Here is a 22,603-nt window from a genome sequence, read left to right as displayed (position 1 = left end):
TGCTGTCCGCGCCGGACAAAGCAGAGAAGGGATGCAGCCTCCTCCACGTAACGTGAGTGGAACCTGTCAGGGGGGATTAGGCTGGAGGGAAGATGATGGGGAACAGAGGGGAGAATGACCTCCTGGGCTCTGTACCAGGGGTCATAGGGCAGAGGGGACCTGATTTGTGGAAGCAGTCACCTGACTGTCTGTTGTGACAGTCCCACATGGAGCTGTGTGTGTGTTTATTATTATATACAGAATATGAGCCACACCAGTGTCTGCTTACCAGAGAAATCCCCTGAACACAGGATTGTACTCTGAACATGGATAATTAATAGGGGAAGCCTTCCATTTACTACCCTAGCCTGTCCGTATACAACCCTAGCCTGTCCCTCTACTACCCTAGTCTGTCTATATACTACCCTAGCCTGTCAGTATACTATCCTAGCCTGTCTATATACTACCCTAACCTGTCCGTATACTACCCTAGCCTGTCCATATACTTGCCGACCACGATTGTCGTGAGGAAGCGAGCCAGTACCACCACTATTTGTGTTCAGTCCCGGTCCAGAAGTGCAGGTGTGGGCCTGGGGACCACGGCTGAAGAAATAGATGGAGAGGAGGAAACAATGGGGATGGCAAAATGTGGTTTTGCCTAGGGTGTCAAAAATCCTTGCACCAGCCCTGGTCTCACTAATACAAAAGGTGTGTTACTAGCCAAATCACCAGAGGGAAAAAAGCCAAAGAAAACAAAACCGATGTAGCCAAGCACATCTAATGAGTAGTAAGCTGCAATATAATACATTTCTGGTTAATGGGTTTAATACTACTTTAGGAGCAAAAGCATGTTTTATAACAATATTTTGGACCTTTCCAAAATTTTTACAACACTGTTATTTCAATTGTATGGGATTACTTTTTTCCCCCACTTATACTTACCTAGGTGGATGCAGCATCGGTCTGATGCTGTATCCGTTTCCTAGCGCCTCTACACTGAGAACCGAGCAATAGAACACCGCCGATCGCTCAGTTCAGACAGCCCCCCGAGCAGAGAGCTGCTGACTGTCAATCACAGACTCTCTACTCTGCCCCCTCCTCGCTCATTGGAGCGTTGGGGTGCGGAGGGGTGGGGAGCGGCAGGCTCTCAGTGGCTCGCTGGGAGGCTGAGCCGTGTGTCAGTCCAGGCACCTGGTGGATCCCAACTTCCATTGTCGTGATGATGCGGTGTATGGCCCGACCTCTGTGATGTAAGCAGAGAGCGGACTTCTGCCCACTCTCTGCTAAAAATGGGTCACAGAAGTGAACAACGAAATGCACTCCTGTGATCCAAAGGAGATGTACAGCCAAACGAGCTTTGGCTGTACATCTCCTTTAAGCTCCTAACTCTATGCTAATAGTCAACCTGCTTTGTCACATGCACATCTGATGACAAAGAACATGCTGGAGACATATTAAGATATATGATGATCTAGTCAGTCTGCTACTGCTTTTCAGTGTCTAGTCATGGGCTGATGGCAGAGAGCGATCAAGCCGAATTGATTAAAGCAGTATTAAACCCAAAAGCACACATTTATTATATTACAGTTTATCAATTCTTAGATGCGATGGTTGCATTTGTTTCCTTGTTTAGGCTTTCTTTCCTTTATTTTTACCTGGAATCTGACCAATAAGTCTGTTGTTTTTCAAAAGAAAAGCAGTTACAGATATGAGACTAAATATTTAACACTAGCAGGGATGCTTACATTAATCAGCTTTTATTTATGTAAAACCTTTATTCCAAAAGGAAAAAAAAATGTGCAATATGCTATGTGTATCTTACAAAGTCTATAAAGCAAAATAGATAGGGTAAAAAAATGTGCAAATCCGCAAACTTATAGATCATCTGACTCAAGCTGAAATGGATGGAGCATAAACATCCGCATATAAATAATGTGAAATGTGCAAACCCACAAATAAAGCAGGTTTACAAAAATATTGTTGTGCCTGTGCATACAGATATTTCTAAATACTGCAGTAAATATAGAAGAAATTAAATAAAATTAGCTATTGCAACTAAAATATGGGAAGTCCTTTTAATATATGGCGATGCTATAATTTCCGCTCACCTCTAGGGGCCCTCTGCATTTTCTCCCAGACCACTGCTCCCTTTGGTGGATGTATACACTCTATGATGCTCCTTGGGGTCTTCTCTCCATGTCATCTGTAATTATATACTATATATACAGTGGGTACTGAAAGTATTCAGACCCCCTTAAATTTTTCACTCTTTGTTATATTGCAGCCATTTGCTAAAATCATTTAAGTTCATTCTTCTTCCTCATGAATGTACACATAGCACCCCATACTGACAGAAAAACACAGAATTGTTGACATTGTTGCAGATTTATTAAAAAAGAAAAACTGAAATATCACATGGTCCTAAGTATTCAGACCCTTTGCTGTGACACTCATATATTTAACTCAGGTGCTTTCCATTTCTTCTGATCATCCTTGAGATGGTTCTACACCTTCATTTGAGTCCAGCTGTGTTTGATTATACTGATTGGACTTGATTAGGAAAGCCACACACCTGTCTATATAAGACCTTCCAGATCACAATGCATGTCAGAGCAAATGAGAATCATGAGGTCAAAGGAACTGCCTGAAGAGCTCAGAGACAGAATTGTGGCAAGGCACAGATCTGGCCAAGGTTACAAAAAGATTTCTGCTGCACTTAAGGTTCCTAAGAGCACAGTGGCCTCCATAATCCTCAAATAGAAGATGTTTGGGACGCCCAGAACCCTTCCTAGAGCTGGCCGTCCGGCCAAACTGAGCTATCGGGGGAGAAGAGCCTTGGTGAAAGAGGTAAAGAAGAACCCAAAGATCACTGTGGCTGAGCTCCAGAGATGCAGTCAGGAGATGGGAGAAAGTTGTAGAAAGTCAACCATCACTGCAGCCCTCCACCAGTCGGGGCTTTATGGCAGAGTGGCCCGACGGAAGCCTCTCCTCAGTGTAAGACACATGAAAGCCAGCATGGAGTTTGCTAAAAAACACCTGAAGGACTCCAAGATGGTGAGAAATAAGATTCTCTGGTCTGATGAGACCAAAATAGAACTTTTTGGCCTTAATTCTAAGCGGTATGTGTGGAGAAAACCAGGCACTGCTCATCACCTGTCCAATACAGTCCCAACAGTGAAGCATGGTGGTGGCAGCATCATGCTGTGGGGGTGTTTTTCAGCTGCAGGGACAGGACGACTGGTTGCAATCGAGGGAAAGATGAATGCGGCCAAGTACAGGGATATCCTGGACAAAAACCTTCTCCAGAGTGCTCTGGACCTCAGACTGGGCCGAAGGTTTACCTTCCAACAAGACAATGACCCTAAGCACACAGCTAAAATAACGAAGGAGTGGCTTCACAACAACTCCGTGACTGTTCTTGAATGGCCCAGCCAGAGCCCTGACTTAAACCCAATTGAGCATCTCTGGAGAGACCTAAAAAGGGCTGTCCACCAACGTCCATCCAACCTGACAGAACTGGAGAGGATCTGCAAGGAGGAATGGCAGAGGATCCCCAAATCCAGGTGTGAAAGACTTGTTGCATCTTTCCCAAAAAGACTCCTGGCTGTATTAGATCAAAAGGGGGCTTCTACTAAATACTGAGCAAAGGGTCTGAATACTTAGGACCATGTGATATTTCAGTTTTTCTTTTTTAATAAATCTGCAACAATGTCAACAATTCTGTGTTTTTCTGTCAGTATGGGGTGCTATGTGTACATTCATGAGGAAGAAGAATGAACCTAAATGATTTTAGCAAATGGCTGCAATATAACAAAGAGTGAAAAATTTAAGGGGGTCTGAATACTTTCCGTACCCACTGTATATATATATATATATATATATATATACAGTATATATATATATATATATATATATACAGTATGTATATATATATATACAGTATATATATATATAGAGAGAGAGGACACTCTCATGGTGGGATATAATTTTTGTCAGTTTATTAAAATCACACAGGTATTACTCACATTTAAAACTATGAAAATGCATGAAAATCCACGAGTGCCAAACTCGTATCCATGCTGATATCACTTCCGGTATGCCCCCGTTCACGCCCTACGCGTTACGTCACACCAATGTGACTTCTTCAGGTATCCCTGACTTTGTAAGATACACACAGCATTTTGCCTTATAGACTTTGTAAGATACACACAGCATATTGCACATTCCAATTGGCAATGCAGAAATATTCACTTTAAGTTATACCTATATAACAATAGCTGCAAATAAGCTATAGAGTGCTGGCAACAGCTGGATTATTATTTATTTATATTCACAGTGATAGTGCAAGAGTAATTACCTATACATTCATTACATTGCTTATAAAGTATTAGCTTGAGTTTGGGCTCAGTTTGTTAGTGTATTTAAATTTGCTAGTACATCTAACACTCCCCTCCCTTCAGATGCTGCTGTCCAAAGGTGCACCCTGTGCTTTTTCATCCAGAGTGGTGCTTCTGGGCTTCTTATTACAGGTGGTATTTTACTGGCCAGATCACCAGGTGAAAACAGAGGGGAAAAGTCTAAAAAAGAAAATGAACACAGACACCACATCTAATAATCAATATATTACATTTTTGGTTCTGGGTTTAATACCGCTTTAACTTTAGAGAAAGGCAAGGTTACCAGTTCAGCTGTTTAAATACAGATACAAATCTTTTTGCAAGTAAAATGGCTCATAAAAATGTATTCCAACTGTTTATTTAGTTGTGTGCCTGGAGCACAGCTTCACTTAGTACATGCATACACTTTGAGCATAATTAGGTTTTTTTGTGTCCATGTATTGTATATCAATGCTGAACTTTAAAATTAAACATTTGTTTTTGTACCAAATAAAACTGAAAACAACTATATATGTCTGAATTTGGAACATGGAAAAAAGAGTTTTTTATTACATGATTTATGCAACATTTTTACAGGTTTAATGAAACTTAAATAACATATTTTATTAAATAAGAATTTTTTTCCAGCTACTTTCCAGTATTAGACAGTAAAAACTATTTTCACATTAAATAATATTGCAGTTGTGTGACTTATAATATATGTTTTTGTGCAGATTTGAGGATTTCTGTTACAAGGTTTGTCCACTTAAAACATACAGCAGAGATTCAATGATGAGCTGCCTTCCATGTGCACCATCATGTTTGAGCTGCACTGAAGATGAGTGTCTGTATTGTGATGAAGGCTTCTTTCTAAAAGGTAGGTGAACCATCAGACCTTTCAGGCCTTGGTCTGCATCTAGTTCCATGAATAGCAGATATGGGCTCAAGAATTTATGACATTTGACTGTACAGTCCAGGCTACATAGTTGACACTCTTTTTTTCTAGGGCATAATAAACACTCTCTGCCTTATCAAAACATGCATATGTACAGAGTTTTTAAAAAGCTGTGGAGACCTAACTGGACTATAATTATTATGATGTAAATTAGGGATATGCAAAACTTCAAGGGTTCGATTTGCAGGGGATTGGTTGAATCCTGCTTGAAGTTCTCAAAACCCGCACATAACATTGAAGCCCACTGAAGTAAATTAGGGGGAAAACTTGATACTAAACTCCATCCATTTTTGAGGCATATAGGAAAATGATTGCCAAAAAAAGGCCAAGGGGAGCTTTTTGACAAAGCAAAAATATGTACAGACCTCCTTTTAATTCAACTTGGAGGGCAAAAGGGTAATAACATTTTTCCTTTAATTTACATGCTTGGAAGATGCCTTTAGGCTGTATGCAGTGTTAGACACTAGGGTTTCGATGGACAGTGTCACTGATACCATATTTTGGCATTACATACAGTATTTTAGATGTGTTATTGATTTTTTCTTTTTTTTATTTAATTTTGTTTACATTTTTAACATTTAGCTCAGCTTTAGCTTACTGCATTATCTTAAAAGTTTAATAAAACATTCAAACAGGGTGCACAAAAACAGTTCAAAACCACAGCTCCAAATTCTCTGAACCCCCTGAAATCCCCTTTCATCCCTGTATCCCCAATTCCCAAAGAATACCACATACAGATTTCAGGTTGTATTTGGTAGAAATTAGTTAGCATCAGGACAGTAGTTCCGGAGCACTTAGGCAGCAAATAAAAAAAGACAAGGCAAGTTTTTTAATTTCTATTGTTTATGCAAGAAAAAATTAGAGTGTATTATCAGAAACACAATAGCCACAAATAGTATTTAGTGGATGGACAATATGTGCGAGGTTTGGTTAGGCCACACTAGAAGACGAGGCAGGTTTTGTCTTCAAGTACACATTTGAGAGACAGTACCAACAAATATTGTACAGAGGCTGGACAATATGTAAGCATCTTGGTAAGGTTGCGATGTAAGAGGGAGAGAGAGGCATGTTTTATCTTGAAATAAACTTTAGAATGCCTTCCCAGCTTGTCTCTATACTGGAAACTGCAGCTTGGAGGGCTAAAGGGGGGTTGATATTTATATCAATAATCAGTTGTGTACTTATGCAAAACTCCAGGGCAAATTCATTCTCCTTAGGGGGGTTTATTTTATCACTATCTACAACTGAGACATACCATAACTACTTATTTGCAAGCCTTATACATCCCCAGTACCCCTTTTTTGGAGGGTAATATGCTGCAAACAAAGGCCAGCTTTTCTGTGTCAGACCACAACATTTAAAAAAAAAAAAAAAACCCTAGCAAAACAGTAAATAAAGTAAGTAAATAAAATAAAATTATATAAAAATAAGATTACCTCTAAAACACTAAACCTCAACATGCAATAAAAAATATCTATATAAACATCAAATAAAGGAAAATAAAAACAATAAAATGACAAAAAAGACTGCGGGGTTGGGGTAGTTGTTGCTGATACACACAAAGAGGTGGTTCCTAAAAAGACTGTTGGGCTTCTGTACTGTGAACACAGAGGGTACACAAAAATATGTAGTCCACTACATTGCAATCCACAATGTTGTAGCATAGTCTAGCACAGTATAGCAGCAACTATCTTTCCCTACACACAGACTGTCGGTACTGTTTACCTGCTTTTTGTCCTTAGGACGTACCCGTACATCCCATGGCACAAGTGGTGATACCAAGATCCCTTTAGCAGTTGCAGCCATGATCCTGGCAGTGGTGATGGGCTTTACTGTAGAAGCAATGTAAGTAGCTCTGCCGCCTCGTTCCCAGGTTCTCCGGTGCAAATGGGGAGCCTGGGAATGCTGCATCCTGTTGGTCTGGCTGCCCACAGTGGAAAGGCAGGTACGTACCTGCACCCCTTCTGTAATGAATGAAACCGGAAGCGGCAAGGATTTTGTCACTTCCACTTTCAGTTTGTTTACAGGGCATGGCCGGCTTTTTAAAATAACTGATGAAACTGATCTCAGTTTGAATAGATGCTTTTAAGGAGGAGAGATCTGGAGTCTAATAGACCCCAGATCTCTCAGTAAAGAGTACCTACCGCTGCCCATGGTATTGCATAAAAAATTACAATAACAACTATTTTATTCTCTAGGGCCTTTTCTTCCAGAAAACATATTATGTTTGGGGGTTCTAAGTAATTTTCCACCAAATAAATGCAAATTTTTACATGCATGAGAGAATGAGAGAAATGTCAGAATTGGCCTGGGTGCAAAGTGGTGAAACTATTCCAACAAACACTGACAAATGGCTGCTCGGAACCCACCCTTTTATAGTAAGGAAGCTGGTTTATTGGTTCCTTCATGGCCTTTGTAAGCCAGCTGACTTAAGTTCAAAGGCCAGGAAGTGCATTCTAGTTTGTTGGTTACAATGATGGAGAAATGCTGCATTACTTTATGATTAATGACAAGTTAACAGGCCTTCACTAGGCAGATGTGCATCTAATCTTTTGATATACCTGCCCTTGTTCAGCCAATGATTAACTATGCAATGAACAGTGGACACATTCCTGTCAAATCATGTGTGTTTACAGTCCAATGTACTGGTTTCAGAACTGCATATTTAATATGCACAAATTAAAAACAAATTATAATACAACTTATAAGTTTAATATCCAATATTTTTTAAAGTTTATTAAAGATGCTACTAAACACTGGAAAAAAATGTAAAGTTTTTTAGAAAGTATTTCTATGTGTGTTTTGTCCACCAACTTCCATTGATTACACAGCTAATGATTCATTATTATCTGTTGTTGAATCCTATCGTGCAATTAAAGGTTAGTGACTGCATTCTTACTACTTCTGAAAAGTAACCTGTAAATATAGGAAAGCCAAAATTGATTAGGGAAAATAGTAATATTTCCAGTGGTTAGCACTTCTGCCTTTCAGCACTAGGATTTTCGGTTTAAATCCCAACCAGAACACAACCTGCATGGAGTTTGTTTGTTCCCCCTGTGTTTGCGTTACCTCCCACACTCCAAAGCCATGCGGTAGGTTAGTTGGCTCCTTTCTATATGTGTGCATTTAAAGTATGCAGGATAGGGACCTTAGATTGTAAGCTCATGGAGGGCGGGGACTGATGTGATTATGCAATATGTAAGCCACTGTACAAATTGTCAGCACTAAAAAAATGCCTGTAATAAATAAATACCTACACTCATACATTGTATACTGAGATAATTTATATATTGCATGTATTTTGTTGTAGATGGGTTGTGTGTAAGTGACTGCGGCCAAGGTTTCTACACTGATGAAATGAACAGAGAATGTGACACTTGCTACAGAACATGTGAATCTTGTACTGGACCAGACTATGATGAGTGTACAACTTGTAAAACTGATTTTCAGTTGGAAAATGACAAGTGTGTGAATCCATCGACCAAAGAGCCACCACCAGGAAAATATTGGGATGGTATGTCACAAAAATGTCATTTATGTTGTACTATGCAAAATTAGATCACAGTTGAAAATAAGTAATTGAGCATTCTTCCACATTACTAATCATATTCAACACCAGTAATATTTAACTAACCTAACAAGGCTGCATAAATAAATTCCTGACATGACATAATACAGCACAGCATATTGACCCAGTACAACTGTATTGTTTACCATTAAAAGGCAGTTCTTAGAATTCAGTTAAGTAATTGTACCTATACCTTACAGGGACATCCTGGGAAAATGGTGACATCAGTCTGCTGCAGGCAAAGGGGATCATTTCCTCTAGCTCCTTTCTTCCTGTGCTTAGTCACTTGTACAGGATGCCAAGGTTGGGTCCTGGATGGGTGCTATATAGCACCAATATTTGGGTTATGGTCTCTTTAAGGGCAGTGTGGTAGTATTCAGGGAGTCACCCAGGATGGGTGAGGAATTCCCAGGAATAGCCTTAATCGGGAGAGGACTGGCTCGCAGTTCTCTCCGTGGTAATAGAGAGATATTTGGGACCTGGAATTTCAGAGGCCTAGAAGTGATATTCGGGTGGGAAAGGGTCTCCAACCCTGACTACAGGGATCCCAGCACACACAGGGTTAATAATCTCCAGGAACCAGCTCTTAAAAATCAGGAAGTAGTGATGGGGGTGTAGATCTAACAAGGACTGTGAAAACCTTTGGCTGAAGACCCATCCACAAACTGTATGTGCCTTTTTACTTTTACTTTGTGCTGAAGACAAGCAGACTTTATTTTGTATTTTTGTGCTTGTCTGCGCTGGAAGCCGTATTTTGTTTTATTTTCTGAGGATAAAAGCCTTTTTGTTTTAAAGTTTAACGTTTTCTCAGTCCTGTGGAGCTACAATTCCCCAAACGTTACACTCTATACTGTATATTGTAAATTTCTGGTACAAGTTGCAACAGCAAAGAGTCTGAGCACTGTGAGACCACAGCCAAGAAGAAAGATGGGGCTGGTCTTGTAGAACCAAAAGATGATCATTTTGTCAAGAGGTGTATAGTGATCATTTTCAAAAGTGTTACACTTTCACATTACTTAGCACACATGCACGATGAACACATATATTTCAGGACAGGTTCACTTTAAAAATAGTAGGCATGTTCCATTCATCTGTAATAATTAGCCTTTTTCTGGAGAACAAACAGAGCATCACATGTCTCTGTATACTATAGATATTGCCACATGACATGTTATTGCTGTATTATGTCCCAGGGTATGAACCATTTAGTTCCTGTATTGATTGAGTTCAATCTAAATCGGTGGTCAGCAACCCATGGATCATGATCTACCAGTAGATTGCAGACAGGTGACTGGTAGATCATGGTCTTGGCTTGCTGACTAATCATTCCAGAGCATCAAACAGAGTGCAAAGCAGAAGGACTACTTGTAAAGTTGGAGCTGTAGTAGGGAGCAAGGGCTGCATAAGCCGATGCCTCCTCTGTAGTGCTGGCTTCTGTCCCATGTGGAGTGATACAACTGCACTCCAACTCTTATCCCAGCTAGAGGTTTCCAGAGTGGTGTCAGCAGCAGGAAAGAAGAGATAAGTTCAAGAGAAGAGGTCAGTGTGAAGCAATACATTGGGCATAATATTATAGGGCTGCTTTTACACTGATGTGCTGTGGTTTACCCACACTGTGGGTGCAGTGCAGTGTACCTGCAGCTTTCCTACGGGTTTGCTGGGCTTAACTATAGACTTCTATTATATCCTGCGGGTTTGGTGCACTTTCTGAATGCAGGAGTTTTGGTGCGCTTTCAGAAAGTGCACCACAATTGCAGAATATAATATAATTTTATGGCAAAGAGCAGCAGGTGCAGATAAACCGCAGCACATATTACATCAGTGTGAAAGCAGCCTTATAGGGGTCTCAGAATAGTAAGAGTTCATTTCCCCATCTCCTGTCTGTGGACTCCAGAAGATGTTACTGGTGCTGGGCAGAGGCTAGCAGAGCTCTGCCCTGTTGTCAGCACTTTAGCTTTGGGAACAGCAATCTCCGGAGTTTCCACTGCCGACTCATAGGCATGCTGCTGAACGTGTTCTAGCAGGTTCCTGTATGCCCTTTCCAGATGCTGTTCTTTCCTTAGCAAGTGTTCTAGATCAGGTTCAAGCTCTGAGACCCCTGTGAGATGGAGCATAGCCTCTCTGTATTCTCGCAGGTCCTCAAGGGTAGGTTCCCCTTCATCACCAAACACAAACACATCTGTAAGGCTCTCCCACAGCAATCCAGGGCCACCAAAGTCATATCCCTCCGGAGAGCATTCTGATGTCTCTCCTAAATATTTCTGCTCTGCATTCCATTGCAGAGCCGATACTGATTGTCCAGCTCTATCTCCTGCTGGACCAGCCTGTCCAACTTGGATACCCATTGCTCCTGGGGCCGCTCTCCCAGGAATGCCATCCGCAACTTCCATTGATCACTGGCCCGTTCCCCAGGGGTTGCAAAGCACTTGCCCTGGTATATACCAGCAAGCTGGAGGGCTCCACTCCAGATCCCCACACAAATCTGCTGCCTGAGTTCCAAGTATTGATCCACAGACACCGTCCTGGGGTATACTGAAAGGGCGATCCGCAGCAACCCCTCAAACTCTGATGCCAGGTCCATATCTCGGTTGTAGCAACCAAAGTCTGCTATCCCGATCTTGGATCCCGATGGAGGTTTGGATGTCCCAGACTGCAGGAAGCATCCCACCTCTGCCACCAATGTAATGGAACAGGACACCCCTGACTGGGTACCTCTATTGACAGATGCTCCTAGTGCTTCCCCAGGGCTCCAAGCACTCCACCAGAAACCGTAACCCCTTCAGACCCCACGAACCAATTTAAGTCGTGAACATAGATATCAGATTTTTGCAGCCGCCCCCATACAAAGCTAGCTGACAACTTAGCTTGTACAAGTTTTGGAACCTTTTCCTTTATTGAACAACCTACACAGTTTATATACAGCATGGACATCCCCCTCCTGATCAGATTACCACACACAGATCAGGGGTGGCCTGATTACATATCATATGCAGATGAAATTGTATACAGAAATAGAATTAACCTGAACTAATTATCTAGCTATCTGGACAGAAACAATGTGAGTTCATTAACAATTAACAATGGGACAGACAGGCTTAACAGAATACACATCCCACCTCAAAACACAAACAATAGGGAGAGCCTGTCTCTGACATTGAAGTTCAAAACACATTATCATAAGTGTAAACACAGTACCCATTTGAAGCAATCCAAACCATTAAGTATCTGTCTTTCACTCCCAATAACGGTACCGTCACACTTTGCATCAACAATTCCTTTCGCACTGCAAAATTCTGCCCTTCTTCCTCCTACAGGAACAGATCATAGCAGTAGTGATCTATTGATCTCTTTGCGTGGATTTTAACATACTTTGTTGAGATTCCTACCTTTTGTTATTCTAAAGAAATATCAGAAAATAAAGAATTTTTTTGGGAGGAATATGGATTTTCTTGGTACCACCTTAGACATTACATACACTTTTTCTGTTAAAAGCATACAACATTTTATTACAGAAAATACTTTGAAAAATCCAATGCTTAGAATATTACAAATGTGGATGCTTATACGAGAGCATAGCTCCCAGCAGACTGAAACACAGTTCCTATGTTTTAACATAGAGCCAAGATTGGAAATATATCACAAGTATTTATTTAACAACAACGCAGGGGAACATGTACATGGCCATTTTTTTTTCAACATGTTTTACGATAATATACTACTTCATCAGGAGATTAGGGAACAGAGGGTATCTACCATAAAAAACACACAGATCATATATATAATAACAACAACATATAATACATAACATATGTTCCAGACTGCCAGAAGATCGGTCCTAAATTATACCCCGGGGTGGCAGACAGACTAGACCAGGAGTGTGAAAAAAGGGGACCACAACTATCCCCCAGCAGGCATGGGAGCAGTGTTACCAGGCAGGGCCGGTGCTACTGCTAAGCAAACTAGGCAGCCGCCTAGAGTGCACTGCCTCTTAGGGAGCAGCCACAGCGGCTGGTTTCCCTACTCTCCTCCAGCTTCGTAACACTCCTTTGGCTTCCCCACACAGCTTGCTGATGTTCCCCACACGCTGCGCCAATGTTCCACATACCCCTGCAGGATTGGATGATGTTAGCTGGAGACAAATTCGTCTCCTGCAAACTTCAGCCAATCTGTGAAGAAGAGGTATCCAGCCAATGAGGTACTGCACAATGAGGTGTCTCCACACAGAGCTAGCATTGGCAAAGAGGTGAGAAAGCATCCCTGCACAGGTTGCATTTGCCGATATGTTAAAAATGTATCAGTAGTTGGACTTGGACTGAAAATCATATGCTTTTTTAATATGATATCATGATAATATATTTTTTATATTGGCACACAGTGAAATAATAAAAAAAAAGTGCCATAAAAAAAAAATATAGTAGTAGCTGGTCTTTCCTAGGGCACAAAATAGTCTAGCACCAGCCCTATAATATTAAACATTACAATGTAAGAAATTTCAAAAAGGGGATGCAATGATTTACCGCACACTCAAAATAGGTAAATCTACCACCTGAGACACAGGTTGAGTTGTGAAATAAATTAATGGTTGACAATGCAGCAGGGAAACAAATATAATAAAGCAGACAGACACTTTATTCAAAAATGTTCAAACGCTGCAAAAATAAAGTAAGGGAAAAAAAAGGTCAATCATTTCCTGTATTCAGAAAAGCTGTCAAAAATGATATGTATCAAAACAGCTACAAAACATCCCCTTGCCACCATGTGCTACATAAAGCCTTAGCAGAGCATACCGTCCCGCCAAGTATATGTCTACCACCTCTCCATTTTTTAAAGATTTTGATCTTAAGGGCCTCTTTATCCCAATATGCTGTGACTTGCTGTTGCTGTATCTGTATATTATCTGTGTGCTTTTTAGCTTTTTATTGTAGTTACCCTCTGCTCCCCAATCTCCTGAAGAAGCCGTATATTACCATGAAACATGTTGAGAAATACCGGCTGTATGCATGTTCCCCTGCGTTGTTGTTAAAATATTACTTGAGATATATTTCCAATCTTGGCTCCATGTTAAAACATAGGAATAGCGTTTCAGTCTATTTTTTTTTAAATCCGGTAAAGATTTATTGAGACGTCACAAAAAAGTTTTACAATCGTACAGTAAAGTTACATTATATAGTGTTCATATTCAAAAGAAAACATGTCAGTGTCAATATTACAAGTACATATACATGAAAAGCACTGTCACCTGCTAGAGACTATACGCGGAGCCCTTTGTACATGGAGTCATTAAGACCGCAGCAATATTGGGATAGGAAACAGAAAGCCTCCCACCCCCTTCTACCCCTGTACCTATTTTATGGGGCATTTCCATAGGTGAAAAACAATGTTTCAGAGTAATAATCTGTCCATTACTAGATCCACAGATGCTAGACCAGGAGTTGGCAACCAACCACCCCACACCTTCTCAAATTTAGTGTAGCTGCCTCTATGCTGATATATCAGCTTTTCTAAACATAACGTTATACCCATTTGATCAAGCCCCATCTGTGGTTAGAGGAACCTGAGAAGTCCAGTGCAACAATATATGCCTGCGAGCCTGAAACAGGGCGCTAGCTGCTGCTTCTCTAACATACTTATCTGAGATTACTGCGTCAAGCACCCCCAACACGCAATGCTTAGACTCCAAGGGAATGGAAATCTGAAATGCATTGTTAACTGTAGTAACTACAGAGTTCCAATATGCCGTGCCAGAGCATTAAAGGGCCCCGGGCAATGTAGTGCACTGGGGCCCTGCCTACACAATCACCCACAAGAATACAAATGCAAACTATCACTAAAGCTATATTTATTGGTACAGCAGTGCCAGGCTAATGACAGCTTCCAAGTTCGGCGGCTGGGTCTGGTGAACACACACACGGACGGGAGTCAGACTCATCTGTCCTGTGTGTGCCTGTTCCCATAGAGGCAGACAGGCACTCTTGCAGTTGTGGGCTCCCCCTCCATGGCCCAAGTGGCCTGACAGCATCGCAGGGCCGACAGGCGCTTGCCACCTGCTAAGTTCGGCGGCTGGATGCACACGGGAATCGGGACTAATGCTTGGCTGGGGCTGGGTCACTGGGCAGGTGGGGCCCCCGGACAACTGCCCAGCGTGCCCATTCTGAACGATGGCCCTGCCAATATGGGTGGAGCTTCGGGCATCTCGAAAGCAAGTGTATTAAGTCCCCTGTATCCCTGTTGCATCTAGCATACAAGGGCCCATGAATAGCAGCTTAAGTGGGTAGCGCTGTACCCTCAATACTATGTATAGCTGGGGTAGTTTCTCAGAGAGCATACAAGTATAGCTTCTAGGGCTTCTTCTCATTGATCTCCCAATATGTCACTCACATCTCTTTCCCACCTCTCACAGGCTGAACTGGGGAAACTTTCTAAATATATCCCTCAGAGTATAGCAAATCAATTAGATATAAAGTCCTTAGTCGACTGGGACTGTTGCATGAGACCAAGGATCAGGGTCATTGATAATTCCAATTCTTCCAGAGACCTTTGCGCTTTAACCGCACGTTTCAAGTGTAAATAGTAGAATAAACATATTAGATGGTAGAAGGAACTTAACTTGTAATTGGGCAAAAGAAATTTAATGACCATTATCGTAGATGTGTTTAAGATGTGTAATCTCATAATCCTGCCACCTAGCAGTGTAATATATTTTCTAATTCCGGGTTTGTGTGATTGGTCCAGATAGGTATAACCCTTGACCTTTTGCAGGTGTTTTGCCTTCTCTCGTATCTTTTGTAGGAGCCTATACGTTAGGTATTGTTTATTGAGTTTGGTAAAGAGCTGAGCCTCCAACCCTTTTGCCAGACTGTGGGCACCACTGAAATGCAACATGACAGATGAAGCTGAATCCCGGGTCTCCCTCCTGGAGGCTGACGGCATATAGTGACGTCACAAGGGGCGGGGTCTCCGGGTGACGTCACCGGATGGTCATTCCCCATGGCTATATAAGAACTGGTAGACACCGGAGCTGACACAACAGCGGGAGCCAGCGTCGGAAGAGGACCGCTTTTTTTTTTTTTTGCGGGTCGGCAGTTTCGGAGGAAGAAGACATCGGCAGAAAAAGAAGACATCAGCGGAAGGAGAAGACCAGAGGAAGAAGACATCACCGGAGGGAGAAGACATCAGCAGAGGAAGAAGACATCAGCGGAGGGAAAAGACCGGAGGAAGAAGACATCAGTGGCAGAACTGGGGAAAGAAGACATTGGTGGCAATACCAGAGAAAGAATACATCCGTTGCAGTACCAGAGAAAGAAGACATGTTGGAGCTACAATGGGGCATATACTTAATTTTAATAAAGGACTTGTCAAAAACCATCTCTTATTATTTGTAACACTACACTGCTTTTCTTACGTGAATGGGTAGGGGTACAATGTACATAGGGGGGGACCAGATCCGGGAGCGATAAGCCCCCTGCCCGCAGACCCCCTGCCCCAAAGCACCCACCCCCACATGTTGAGGGCATGTGGCCTGGTATGGTCCAGGGGGGGATGATTGCTTGTCCCTCCCCCTTTTCTGACCTGCTGGGCTGCATGCTCAGACAAGGATCTGGTATGGATTTTAGAGGGGGACCCCTCTTTTTTTTTGGGCATTGAGTTTTCCCCCAAAATCCATACCAGACTCGAAGGGCCTGGTGGGACCCCACGCGGTTTTTTGTTTGAGTCGCAATTATCTCAAAGTTGGATCAAATTCAAATCCCGTTCATTGAAGTGGCATAGAAGTTGGACCTGAAGTCGCAGGGCAAAGTTGGATCAGAAGTTTGTGACTTCAATGTCGGACCAGTGTGAACACAGCCTTAAGAGGAAAAGAGCTCTGAGCCTGACATAGTTACTTACATTCTTAAAAATGTTTGTCTTCACCTTGACTGGATGCATAAAACGGATCCAAAAAAAATTATTTTTATTATTATTTTACATTCCTATAAAGTGACCCTTACATTTTACATTGTTATACCAATAATTACTCAAAAAATGCCATTAGCTGTGTTAGGCTCCTTTCACACGGCCGCTCCGTGTGTCCGCAAATCATCCAATCCGTTTGCGGATGATTTGCGGACATAATGTATGTGAATGGCACTGCGGATGTCAGCGGAATACCATCCGCTGACACCCGATTTTCCTCCTGTCAGTTCTGTTCCGTTTTTACGAACGGAACAGAACCCCATTTTTCCTTCCGTGTAAAAAACGGAAAGGAAGGAAAATCGGATGTCAGCGGTGTCATCCGCTGACATCCGCAGTGCCATATACTTACATTATGTCCGCACATCATCCGCAAACGGATGGGATGATATGCGGGCACACGGAGCGGATGACACAAATGTCATCCGCTCCGTGGGAAAAAAAAAAAAGTCCCGCAGCGGACCTTTCACACGGAGCGGCCGTGTGAAAGGAGCCTTAGGTATTAAAAAATACGATCTTGAGAATTCCTACTTAAAAACATTCAACACAGAAATGATCCAGGAGACAATAAAACACCTAATCTCTGTTATTGTTTTACTACACAACAAAAAATAGCAGTGTCTCAAAAATAGAAAATCACCTTGTCAATAAAAGAAATTTACATCTTCACAGATATAACTCACAAAATAATATTTTCAAATAATCTGGACCCCTGAGGACCCTGAGAGGTCTTAAAAGCTCACATACATTTACATCTATAAAATTCATGTTCCATCACCATTATCATTTTCTGCTGCAGTGCCTCCTCTTGGGATAACATGTTTCAATATGTGTCAGCCTCAGTTCCTAGAAACACTAATGCTGTTTAACCCATTGTAAGACAGTTTTCAAAATGAAATTCCCTTTGGTGTCCATGGAAATGTTATAATATTTTATAGATCTTAAATTTTGTCATTGTTTGTTTTACAAAGAACTAGCTTTGTATCACCATATCTCTAAAGTCTTTGTAAGCTAAGTCCCCAACCCTAAATGGGTAAATATGTTATAGTAAAAGTAGCCCCCTCCTCTATACGTCAAAATAATTTCCAGTACTATTTATGGAATAAAACAAATGCTAATAATAGCCAAAACAGAAACACAGATAGTGGAAATGTTGTATATCTGAATAGTGCACATACAGTATAACCATGCCAGTAACAAAAAAGAAAAAAAAAAATTAAACTGGTTGCAAACGATCAGCTTATAAAACAACCCATTAAGTTTAAAATATAAATGAAAGAAAAAAACATTTGTGTATAGATATAAAAAACATTATAAATACCCTTTTCCCAAGTGATCACATTCCCTCTGTTATCAGCTGCATAAGAGCCGGCGGGAGGAGAAACAGCACAACACTGATCTTCCCAGTGAAGGGCTGTGCAGAGGAGATGTCAGGACAAGTCTGATCATTGAAGAAGAGCAGGCTGAGTTCCCAGCACAGCTGTGCTCTCCTGCTTAGTGTGGTCGGTTTTTAATAGGAAAACAGAGGGACTGGCAGGAACGACAGGAATTTCACACAAAGGAAACAATACAAAGAGAACCGGATGCTTTTTCATACAAATACATAGTACAGTAGGCACATATCGGGAATATGAACTGTTGGGTTTACATATTCTTTAAAGAGTTTAATAGCAGTGCACCATGTCAAATAATAGGGGAATACGGTAGCAGGGTGGTTTGGTAGTGATGGTGCAGAAGATTAAATTATAGTAAGGCAACAAACTAGCAATTGTGAGGATAGTTGGGCAGCAAATGGGCAATCATAATACCATGCAGACAGCTCATGGGCTCATGGGCAGCAGACAGTTAGAGACGCCATGCGCACATGCACACAAAAGCGCAAACACACAACCCAGTCCCCCCCCCCCTCATTTTGGATAGCAGCGGGTGTCAGCGGACATGTTACCGCTGACATCCGCCTTTTCAATAGGGGTGAATACTGACGGGCAATCCGATCAGGTCTGCCTATGTGAAAGGGCCCTTAGGGGAAACATCCCTAGTAAAGTGAAACTTCCCATGCAAAGTGAACAGCCTGTTTGCCTATAGTAAATCAACTGCTTTAGGTAGGGGACAGGTGCTTTGCAAAGTAAAGTGTATTTGAATCAAATTAACATACAATGAGTTTACATCTCACAATGAAGTTCATTTCGAATTGAACACAAACCTGTCACTATTTTGTTTGGTATTAGCAAATGATACAAAAAAAGTAAGCCAAGGTTACTTTTTGTGAAAAGTGCATGTCAAAACAATCAGTAGACCTTTTTTATTTTTTAAAGTCTCCAACTACCTTATAGCCTGAATTAACATATTCACCAGGCCAGTGAATGAAGTGTTTTCCTGCTGTTATCTGCTCTTCCCCTGCCACACACCAGATCCCACGCCACCATTTTCAGGTGCTAACTGCCTCTTCCTGGCTTATGCAGCCAGACCCCTGATGATGCACTACCAGGCTCACCCTCCTCCAGCCACTGAGTGGAAGCCAATGCCTCTTGGTATATGTGACACAGATATCCCAGAAGGCACTAGGAACAGATTACATGTCATTCTTGCCTAGGTGGGAATGGAGCTTTAGATTGCAAACAGGGTGAAAACTACAATGGTGCATAGTCATTTTTCTGTGCGAAGGACCGCTTTAATGTAGTGACTGGTTTACTTTAAACCGGTAGTAAACTGGGCCGCCTACAGGTTTATGCCGTAATATGCTAGTATGCACCACATACTAACACATTATGATAAACTTACCTTTCAAACAAAGCCCTCCAGCAGAGCACTGTCATTGCTGCTGGGGCTTCCATCTTCACCCATCTTCTTCCTTCTGGGCTTGTGGGCTCTGGCCGCTTGAATGGCTGGGCTTTGATGATGTCATTCCCTGCGCATGCGCACGGGAGTCATGGTCGCGCCTTGGCACTCTGCATTCCACAGCACACTCTGTATGCCCTGAATGCAGAGCGTCACTGCTAAAACGCAGGTGACTTCATCGACTATTGCTGATATGGATTTCTCCTAATTGGTGCACGTTTAGGAGATATTCATTGTACCTACAGGTAAGCCTTATTGAGCTTGCCTGTAGGTACAAGTTCACATACAGAGTTAACTACTGCTTTAAGATAATATTGAAGCTTGTACATTCTTTATAGTAGTCGTCAATTTTTTTTTTTTTGACATGTAATATTTTGATTTTGTTTTTCTGCTCATGGATAAATACATACAATTTCACATGACATGTGATAGAAAACATAATATTGTTCTGACACTCACGCTGTGCAGATAATGATCATGTACTTTTAGAAAGATGTGTTTGCATATTCAAGTGAATGAAAGGAGCTATTTACAAAAAAAAAAAAAAAAAAAGGCAGCTATATGACTTTTATTTTTTTCATTCTATTCATCCTCAGTAAAAAAATAAAAAATAAAAACAGGAGAACTGTCTTATTTGTGGCACTAAGCAATTAAACAGCATTCCAGACTTCTGTGTAGTAGGATATCTTTCTGCAGGGCGCACTTTGTGAAGGGAGAACTCAAAACACACAAAGATTTTTGATGCATTATTCACTATTTCTTTGCACATTATCTGTCTTTTATTATATATAATTCTGGTGTGTTGGCACTGTTTAGGCAGGGGTATAGGAATCATGATTTCCATCTGTGTTCTTACCTGTTTTTATTGTTCTTGATTTCTTTTCTGTATTCTCCATTTCTACTTCCAAGTTTTTTTTTGCTTTTTTCTTTTTTGCTATGAACATAAGTCACAAGGGTTCATTTCTTTGTCTTTGCTGTAGGCGCCAATGTACCATCTCCCATGTAGCAGCTGTTCAATCGATACTCACCTTGCCCCAATAGGGGATCATTCACATCTTTGTTGTATGGCTCACATATGCTTTTGCACTTCTATTGTTGTAATTTGCATACGTCTATTAATGGATGAGCAATGTATTACAAATGGCATACATTACATTCACTAAAAACGTTTTTTTTTTTTTTATATGGCTTTGTAGTTTAGAAGATTTTAAATTAAACTCCAGCCAAAAATGTTTTTTTCTTCTAGTTTTGGATAGGTGGAAGAAGTGTGAGTCCCGGTTCACACTTCTGCGATGCGGGAACGCTGCGAATATGCAGTGTGATCCCTCATCGCATCCGCACCCCTGGCAGTTCACACTGCCATATGCGATACGCAGGGGGTGTCAATAAAAAGTTAACGACACCCCCAGTTGCGATCGCATATCGCAGTGCGATCTGCAAGTTCGCACAGAATCGGATCGCACTAGTGTGAACCGCTATGCGATCCGATTCTGCTGCGGATAAAAAAAAGGGTCAGGTGCGTGTTTAGTGCGGATGCGGTGTGAATTCAGCCATATAAAGTGTATGGCTGAAATTTGCACCGCACATGAGATCGCATATAATTTAGGAGCAGTGCGCTCCAAATTACATGTGATCTCCGTGATCGCACTAATGTGAACCAGGGCTTAAAATTTCTGTACAAATTGTATTATCCCCATTAGGGAGAGTTCCCCTCATTTTTTTTTCTTAGAAAAAAATGTCCTAGCACAGACACAACAAAAATGAAAAACATCTTATTGGAGTGGAGAAAAGCTAGAATCTAGCTGGAGCTATCTTTTTAATGCTATTGCCCCCATTTGAGATTTCCACTTACTTCCTATCTCAGTGACAAGGTCCCCATTAGAACAGATGTGACTGAGGCACTGTTATGGGTGATCATTGAATACTGGTTGAAAAAGGTGAATCAGGTTCATATGGGGCACACTGGCTCCAGTGAAGCTGCCCTCTTCATAAAGAATGTATCCATAAGCTGGAGGGCCCAAATGTTTTTGGAACTCATGTATAAAAAGAATGCCACTCTAAAGAAATGAGAGTCCAAATTCGTTTAAGCTTCATTCACACAGGCATGGGGCAGGGGGGCGTAAAATAGGCTGGTTGACCCAAGGTCTAATGTCCCCCAACTGTCCTCCGAAACTGTGCGATGGCGGTCGGAGATGGTAATACATATAGTTGTGGCCACAATGCTTTGCAGCATGGCAAAATTGTACAGCATGTCAAATTTAGCTGGCAGTACCACCACCAAATGCAATACATGGCAGCACTGCAACCATGAGCCACACACTTGGCTCTTGGTTGTGGAGTGTCATTTTAAAAGAAAATCCCCAATTGGATGAAAAAAGGGGCATTCTGTAAGCCGAAGGATCATTACCTGAATGCCTGGCAGCTGCTGCTCTAGTGCCCTTTAATACGCCACCTTGTCTCACTTTTCAGAGGGGCAAAAGAGTGTGCCACTTGATGATGTTCATTCACAAGAGAAACTAAGCATTTCCACTAGGACATGAAGAAAAGAGAAATGACCCTGAGGAAACTCAGCATGGGAATAATATTTACCCCATAATAAGGAAAGCTAAAAAAAAAAAGTTTAGGAACACTGCACAACCTATTTATCACCAGGCATTGTGTATCAACATCAACATTATTCAATTAAGATTTGATCACCTAATGCATATCTCCCAATGTTTTGAGATGGGAACGAGGGACACCTATTAGCAAAAGTATGTAGGCATAGGACACACCCCTTGCCCCGCCCCCTCAAAGGAAAATAAACAAAAAAATTATTTAAACCCACAAGTGTTTTTTGAGGGGTTTTTTTAACGACTACTATTCCTTTATATTTTTGAAATGTACAAATGCAGCAATTTAGAATACAGTAGCATTGTATATACAACTCTATAGACCAGA

The 22,603-nt window shown here is 41.4% G+C and overlaps 1 protein-coding gene across 1 annotated transcript in view; it reads left to right on the top strand.

Annotated features, from left to right (window-relative positions):
* PCSK5 (proprotein convertase subtilisin/kexin type 5) overlaps positions 1-22,603 on the top strand; it is a 684,033-nt gene that overhangs the window by 605,247 nt on the left and 56,183 nt on the right. The window contains exons 26-27 of the mRNA XM_082244075.1: positions 5,090-5,232; positions 8,621-8,824. Of these exons, the coding sequence (XP_082100201.1) occupies positions 5,090-5,232; positions 8,621-8,824 (347 nt within the window). The remainder of the gene's footprint in view (positions 1-5,089; positions 5,233-8,620; positions 8,825-22,603) is intronic.

The sequence above is a fragment of the Pelophylax lessonae genome (genome assembly GCF_965119305.1).
Source record: "Pelophylax lessonae genome assembly, chromosome: 1".
Taxonomy (NCBI): Eukaryota; Metazoa; Chordata; class Amphibia; order Anura; family Ranidae; genus Pelophylax; species Pelophylax lessonae.
Note: the sequence above shows the minus strand (reverse complement) of the source record. Positions and strands in the feature narration are given on the sequence as shown.